We start from the raw sequence: 7,732 nt of genomic DNA, 5'->3' as shown, positions 1-7,732 counted from the left end.
GTTGTCGCCATAGACAGGTTTTAATGTATAGGGATGACATTTGTTAATTTTTTATGTTTTATACTATAGAATATCAGAAGGTCTATGGATAGCATAAGTATACTTAGCTTCGATAAGTTAGATAGAAAATTACATACTATAACGTAAAGTATATACATATATATTTTACGCCTATAATCCAAAAAAAATGAGTAACAGGCAAAATTAGTCTACAGTCCTATGAAGCACCCATTCATCAACTTTCTCCACACCTTCCCGTGCAAGCACACTTTTTTTTCGGACACACTCGTGCCTTTTCAAGAATACTTCCTCACATTCTTTTCTTTGACTCAACATATTCCGTTCTTTCAGATACTTAACTATTTGTTCAAACCAAGTCTTTCTCAGCTTTCCCCAACCACGACTGCCATCCAACTTTCTCAATTATGCGTTGTGACGATTAAATTATGTATAAAAACTACTACAGTTTGATAAAGATTTCTTGCCCTTAAAAATACATATGCTACACATTATTACAGCAGTGGTAAATTTTGCGGTAGAAGACAAACACTGCTTGTCAGAAATACCCGATAGCCACATCAGTTTACATACGGCTGATGTAAACTGATGTGGCAATAAATGATACGGCTGATGTAAACTGATGTGGCAATAAATGATGTAAACTGATGTGGCATTATATACAATAAATGCCACAATTACCACTGTTTTATATGTCAAATAAAACTATTTCTTTATTTGTTTCTTGTATATTAACATGATAAACAATTGTTTTTTTTGTCACAACTAAATGCATAAACAGACACTAGGCATCTTTGACATCAAAATATTGAAATATATTCAAAAATTTTTTCTGGGCCAATATACGTTTCTAGTATACGCTGTTCTACTGTCGGCTTCTCTTCTGATATATCTTGTTAGGAGGTTCTAAACATCTTGCTAAAAAATTGCATATATTTACAGTTAAAAATTTTTACACAAACTTTTTGGCATAATAATGATGCCAGAATTTAAAAATTTTTCCTTCGTTGTGACAGATAAAACAAACTAAAGAAGTCACCATTTCAGAATAAACAAATTTCAACAATATTTAACTTTTATGAATGTAAAGCCCTAAGATTCAATTCGCCCGTTGGAGATTAACTCTGTGTTTTAGTTACAGATAAAAAACATAACAGACAGCAAAATTATAAAATGATTACATATGTGTAAGTAGTATGGACTAAGTTTAGAAAAAAAAATCATATAAGTATACGAAAGCAGCAACGAAGGTCAATCAGAACCTTATGCCGTTAGCAAGACAAGTGACATTATCATAATACATCATACACTAAATATACTTAAAGTTATTTAATTAACAGAGTCATATTATCAACATATGTAATGTCAACATAATTTGCAATGTTTATGACACAACAACAATTTTTGAATTCTTGTCTGTCTTCATTTCTGTAATGTTTTCATTGGGAATTACTCTTTCTTGCGATGTTCTGTTTTTTAGCACGTTGGACAGAAGACTGCTCAATGGGGATTCGAAGAATACAAAAAAGAACAGAGCAGCAATCAGTGACAAAAACATAACAAAGGAATATAGCATCCACTGTAAAGAAATAAATGTAATCAGTTATGAATAATTTCTGAAAAGTGAAATTGCAAGACCTTAAAAAATAGCACTTTAATTGAGTAATAAAAACAGCAATGATTCGCTGCTCAATTAAAGCAGACTTGGCACAGGTTCGAAAAAAGTTTTGAAGATACAGTAGAGCGTCGATTATCCGAAAGTCAATTATCCGAAAGAATTCCAGTGGGAAAATTTAAATTTTTGCTAGTGCGGTGGCGCTGCAATCTTTGGCTATATTTTGGGCTACTCAAATATTTTACGTTTTTGATACTAAATTAACTTCTGAAGTATAATTTTTTATTGTTTTTATATTTTTCAATATATTTATTTTGTTTGTACAAAATAAAAAAATAATTTTTAACGATACGATAGTCTTCGTTAGGCTTAACATCTACGAAAGTTCAATGCGAAGCGACACGCAACGGAGAAAAATTTCAACATCGGATACGTTAAACTATTTTTTCGTACATAGTCGGATATCCGAAAGATCAGTTATGCGAACGACCTCAGTTTCCAATTAATTCGGATAATCGACGCTCTACTGAATTTTAAATTTTATTGATATACTAGAGTGACCTAATATAAGCATCAAGCTCATTTGCCTGGTTGTAGCAGTGGGCTTAGTACCCTGGTCATCACTCGAGGCATAGCTTTGAAAAGTGAACTTGGGAAGCTAAGGATGTGGCGGCATTCACATAAGCTATGATGGGAGGCATTAAGTTAAGATCTAAATGGCAGCTAGGCGACTTATAAATGTCAGTGTTATTCATGATCACATGTGTGACCTGGCAAAAAGTTTGTTGTGTGTTAGCTTTGCTTCAGCACAGGAAATCCCAGAGTCAATCGTTTATCTCCTTCCAGTACATCTTCGAGTTTGGATTTCAACACAAACTTCTCTGAATCTAAAAGTAAGATGAGAGGTGGAGGAGGTGAAAAGGTAATGTTGGATGACCTTTGAAATTAACTTAAGAGGTTATGTTACTATTTAGTACTCAGGGTGTTTAACTGGTAGTGCTAAACGAGATAGACAAGACGCATCAAATGATGCTACTTACAAATAAATTGTGCTGTAAACAAGTTATTGAAGTTCAATGGGACCCAATTTTTTGTTAGATAAAAATCTTTACATTGATTACAATAATACAAATAATACTATAAATTATTATATAATCAATATTAACTATTTTTCACTATACGATAAGTGCTCATTGTTAATGAAAAACTGTTAAAAGTTTATGATAACAACTCAATTTTTTTCTTTTCTTAGTTATTTTTAAAATTATGCAATATGCCGAAAATTCTATGGACAAAGTATTAGCGTCTACTGATTTTTCTATTTTTAACTTTCAAATATTGTACATATTGTTTGCCTGTGTGTACCTATTTTTTACGCTTATACAAATTTTTAGGCCTATACGATAAGTGCTCATTGTTAAAGAAAAACTGTTAAAAGTTTATGATAACAACTCAATTTTTTCTTTTCTTAGTTATTTTTAAAATTATGCAATATGCCGAAAATTCTATGGATAAAGTATTAGCGTCTACTGATTTTTCTATTTTTAACTTTTAAGTATTGTACATATTGTTTGCCTGTGTGTGTGTACCTATTTTTTACACTTATACAAATTTTTAGGCCTATATGTTGTAGCCATAAGAATGACTAAAATTATCACGTAAATGAAAGTGCATAGGTCAACTTGCGAATTATTAAAGTCAGATATGCAAATGTATTACATAACATGAAAATTTTCAACTTTACCAAATTAAACTGTAAAGCACCTGTAGCTTTTCTCATTTTGCAAAAGACGTAAAACATGATTGAAAAGTGAAGCAGATATATCCAAACATTCAGACTGTATAACACCACAAAAATACGAAGAGATAACAAACGGTTGAGGGTTCCTGAAAATAAATTAACAACGGTAAAGTGATTATTTAATATTTTTTCTAGTGACAAGTAAATAAAACCTTGTTAATAAATACAGTCAGATTATTTTGGTTAAAACAGTTTCAACTATTTTGAAAATAAAACTTAACTAAGTACAACTTCCAGGCTATTAATTTAATTAACTACAAACATTTAGTTAAACTCTGTCGGTAAAGTAAGTGAACTTGTTCAGGTAATATAATATAGATAGGCTACAATATAAATATAGTTGACAATATAAAAGTAATATTTATCTAAATAACTCTAATTAATTCGCTTACCGTATCTATTTACCTAAATTAATTAATAAAACACAATTAATAATAATTGCAACCGCAATTAATAATAATATAAATGTTAATGCTGTATTACAATTTACAGTAGGTTATATAAAAAATACAAAAACGCCGTAAATGTATTTATTGATAACTATATTTAGAATAAAAAAGTCCACCGTAAACACTAGATAATGAAAACTTCCTTACCTCCGTGACCTGTGACACAAGCCACTGTCAACCAAGCTAATCCTACGGTCCAAGCAAATGGAGAAATGCACTGAAAGGCGATGATTATATTTTCGTTGGCCAAAATATTTTTCTTGTAACTACGCACTCCAAAAATAGATAATGTCATTAAGACAATGCATCCCGTCCAACAAAGTAAAAGGGTAATCTAAGAATTAAAACGGGAAATTCTTAATAAACGGACTAGGTAAAAAGTTCAATTTCAGTTTTGGTGATATTGCTTTCTGTGAATTAGAAATAAATGTTTAGAAATTTAAAGAGAAAATGTCTTAAATGGAAATTGTGATATTTAATGACATCACGAGTAACACTCCCGTGAACAGCAGTATATCACGTTAGCAGCCGGCACTTAATTAAATATTAAATATATAATAAATGTAAATTTATCCGTTTTCTTCTATGCCATGAGTTGTTATACAATGATTAATTATATTCGTAACATTATACTATAAGTAATGGAAAGTGTGTAAGTGTTGGAATTGATTACGTAGAAAAGGCGTCATATACACGAATCCGTTTTATACCAAAGTAAAGACAGGTGCAAAATATACGGTTATGCTGCAAAATTTAATTAAAGTATACAGTTCTTTTTGATTACTGAAAGAATTATGTTTATTAATTTAAAGCAATGAATAATTTATTTTCAATCAATATTTATCAAATACGTGTGACGGCTGTGAATGGCTCACGTATTTGTAAAATTTAAGTAACTCGTACAACATGGAATTAATATAAGACGGAATAATCAACAGTGTTATAGGGGGTCGACTGTACTATTATTGTGATATACTAATATACTATATTAATAATGTATTTTTTCAAACATATTCGGTTATCCGAAAAATTGATTTTTTTCCAATCAACTCCAGTCCCTAATTGATTCGGATAATTGACGATCTACTGTAATAATAAATAATATAAAATTAGTGTACCTTTTCAAATGTGACCTGTTTCTTCTTTCTTAATATATCTCCAATTAAAGCACCGAAACAATAAGTACCAAGATGGGAATAATATGGTTTACGATAATTATAAACAATATATTTATGAGTTTTCCTAAAATAATATATAAAAATAAAAATAATATATTTGATTAATAATCATTCATTATCAAATGATAAAAAAAGTTAAAAGTTTATACTCAAAAGCCGCAGGTATTCCAAACATCACGTAATATCTGTTTGAAACTACATCAACTATATACATGATAATCCCTGTTAACATTGATGCAATTATGGCTAGTCTCCCAAATCTGGGCCATCTGCAAAACGATATTCAATACAGAGTAAACGAATTCAAAATATCGAGTATCCGTTAAATAATAATATCGAAAACTTCTATTTATATAAATACTTAAAGAATAAAGTATTGAATGACATTTTGACAAATTTTAGGGTTTTAAATGCGACGAAGTTTACTTTGTTGTGAGATTTAGTAACAAACTAAAAACAATTCTTTAAAAAATGAGTATCAAATCTTACCACTATTGAGCTCTTGACGCTGCAAACAACAAACATTCTATACAAGCCAGACATTCATGCAATACAGAGGCGGTAAGATATTGTTTAATATGTGACCATTCTGAAGACGTAAAACTTAAAGGATGAATAATGTGTTCAATGGCCGAGCGTTATCTGCGGTTTATGATCGGCAGTTTGGTAGTCTTTGGAAGCTGCCAAACGTTCCTACTGGAATTCGGCAAGTTTAACTTTTCGAGTATTATCAAAACCTAAAATTAGATAAATTAAGAACCGAAAACCCAAAAATGTAAGCGACTTTGGGGATTACACTTTACACTCTTTGAAATCTACCACTTCAAAGAGAATCTATTTCAGACCATTATGAAATAATTTTGTACGTGTTGAAAAAACAGAGTTAGGAGCATTTGACAGAAACCAATATACTTGCTGTTATTCACTAGCATCATTTGTACCTACGCATGTTACTTTGGTATTCGCAAGAAGCTTCGTGACGAGTTACAAAATTGAATAACTCTAAAATTTTTCTAGTTATATAGCTGATTTGAAGTAAGATATTCTCATCGTTACAATTTTAAACACGAAAGGAACAGTTAAAATTTTCGGCGATTACAAAAATATTCTGAAGGAAGCCGTGCGATTACTTTCTTATTTAATAAGGAATATAAGTGACATTTCAAACTTTATCTGCAAAGCTGCAAGTTTACCAAATTTCACTCAGTCCAGGCTTTCCAGCTACATAGGCTTGATGGCGAAACAGCAATAGCGCAAACAATACTAGCCAATGGTGGTGCTTTTAAAATTTATTGCTGCTCTAGCAGTGATTATTACTAGTATTTTCTCGTCGTTGTCGAACTTCTAGGCTTACATGAAGGCGGCGCTGAGTGTCCGACGTACACGTTTTCGCGTTGAAAGCGTTGGCCGCAAGCTTTCTATTAATATAGCTTTGTAAAAAAAGTATATAAATATAACATTGAATATTTTTTACTTTTTAAATCTTAAAACATTCCATTTATTTAAATAGCTTCTACCAGTAGCTAATGCATTGAAAAAATTATACAATATTTTTGTGTGTAGCATCCAGCAGATAAAACGGTTCTCCAGAGATTAGTTCTCCGTAAAGGGCCAACGCCTACAATCTGTCTGCTTTACACCCTTCAAATATTTTCGCCGTGGAAACTGTTCCGTATTCAGCAATACGGCGTTTTAATTGAGATTACGCATACAGGAAGTTACATTCGAATATACAATACAAATTTTATTGTTCTTCATACGTTTATAAGTTTGCAATCAAATACATAATGCGGTTATAACAAAATATTAATTTCAAGCAATTGAGAGTACTATAAGTTAAAATATGAAAATAAATTTTGTAGTATATTCGGGATTAATGTAGGTGTTCCTAGATATTGCCTTACATTTCTAAAACTGTTATTTTTTCACTTGAGTAATTTCGGGTTTGTCTTGTCGGTAAATAGTAAACAAATACATTGTGTGAGTCTGTACAAATGTATTTCATGAATCTAGGCCACGTGTAGTATCACGCCCATATACGACCTTTTGTTACGGACCAATAGACATCACCCCATACGGACTAAACACTCTCAAATAGTTGAAACACTTTACTAAAGCTTATGTAATCGATTTAGCATTATATCAGGGAATCATATTACAAAAATTAAAGGTACATTTTTATCTATTTATAAAAAATAAATTGTTGAATTCTTACCTGTCAACAATATATAATAACAGTGACATTAAGATGGAAAGTTGCAATAACGCGCTAATGAACCATATTACGTTGATAAACACCTAGAATTTTTTTGTAAAATAGAAAAATTAAAAACTGATAAAACTACTAATATTTCACTCGATTTATATATGAATGTGTCATACACACAAATACAAGTAATATCCATAAATGCATTTATAGACTCGCACAAATAACAAAAGTTCACATTGACGTATTTTTGTTCTATAAACCCTATTTATTAAAGCCATTTCTTCCAATTATTCTGCAGCACTGAATATTTTCACTATATTTAAATAAAAATTTTTATTTAATAAAATTTTCCCTTTATACGTCAGTAGTATAGAAATGATACATTTTGGATTACAAAAATTAATTAGTATATAAATTTAATATAAAAAAATTTTTTTCGTAAATAAATTTTTTTTTTTAAAT

At 30.3% G+C, this 7,732-nt stretch overlaps 1 protein-coding gene across 1 annotated transcript; it reads right to left on the bottom strand.

The window, feature by feature from the left end:
- Positions 1–1,333: 1,333 nt before the first annotated feature.
- LOC111636705 (nose resistant to fluoxetine protein 6-like) lies at positions 1,334–7,321 on the bottom strand. The gene is made up of 6 exons (XM_023382007.1): positions 7,277–7,321; positions 5,211–5,330; positions 5,002–5,125; positions 4,031–4,217; positions 3,378–3,520; positions 1,334–1,597 (listed from the first exon to the last, which is right to left on the bottom strand). Exons 1-6 carry the CDS (start codon positions 7,303–7,305, stop codon positions 1,403–1,405), a joined length of 798 nt encoding a protein of 265 aa, XP_023237775.1. The 5' UTR covers positions 7,306–7,321; the 3' UTR covers positions 1,334–1,402.
- Between the last annotated feature and the right edge of the window lie 411 nt (positions 7,322–7,732).

This window comes from Centruroides sculpturatus, unplaced genomic scaffold (assembly GCF_000671375.1).
Source record: "Centruroides sculpturatus isolate CEXI.00-Female unplaced genomic scaffold, Cexi_2.0 scaffold418, whole genome shotgun sequence".
NCBI classification, from domain to species: domain Eukaryota; kingdom Metazoa; phylum Arthropoda; class Arachnida; order Scorpiones; family Buthidae; genus Centruroides; species Centruroides sculpturatus.
Note: the sequence above shows the minus strand (reverse complement) of the source record. Positions and strands in the feature narration are given on the sequence as shown.

What these genes read in the sequence shown, in the direction of transcription:
- LOC111636705 (XM_023382007.1), bottom strand. Translation starts at nt 7,305, where the DNA reads ATGTCACTGTTATTATATATTGTTGACAG. An exon ending in AACAGGTCACATTTGAAAAG is followed by an intron (nt 4,218 to 5,001) that starts GTACACTAATTT and finishes TTTAATTCTTAG; the next exon opens with ATTACCCTTTTACTTTGTTG. An exon ending in GTGCTTTACAGTTTAATTTG is followed by an intron (nt 1,598 to 3,377) that starts GTAAAGTTGAAA and finishes ATTTCTTTACAG; the next exon opens with TGGATGCTATATTCCTTTGT.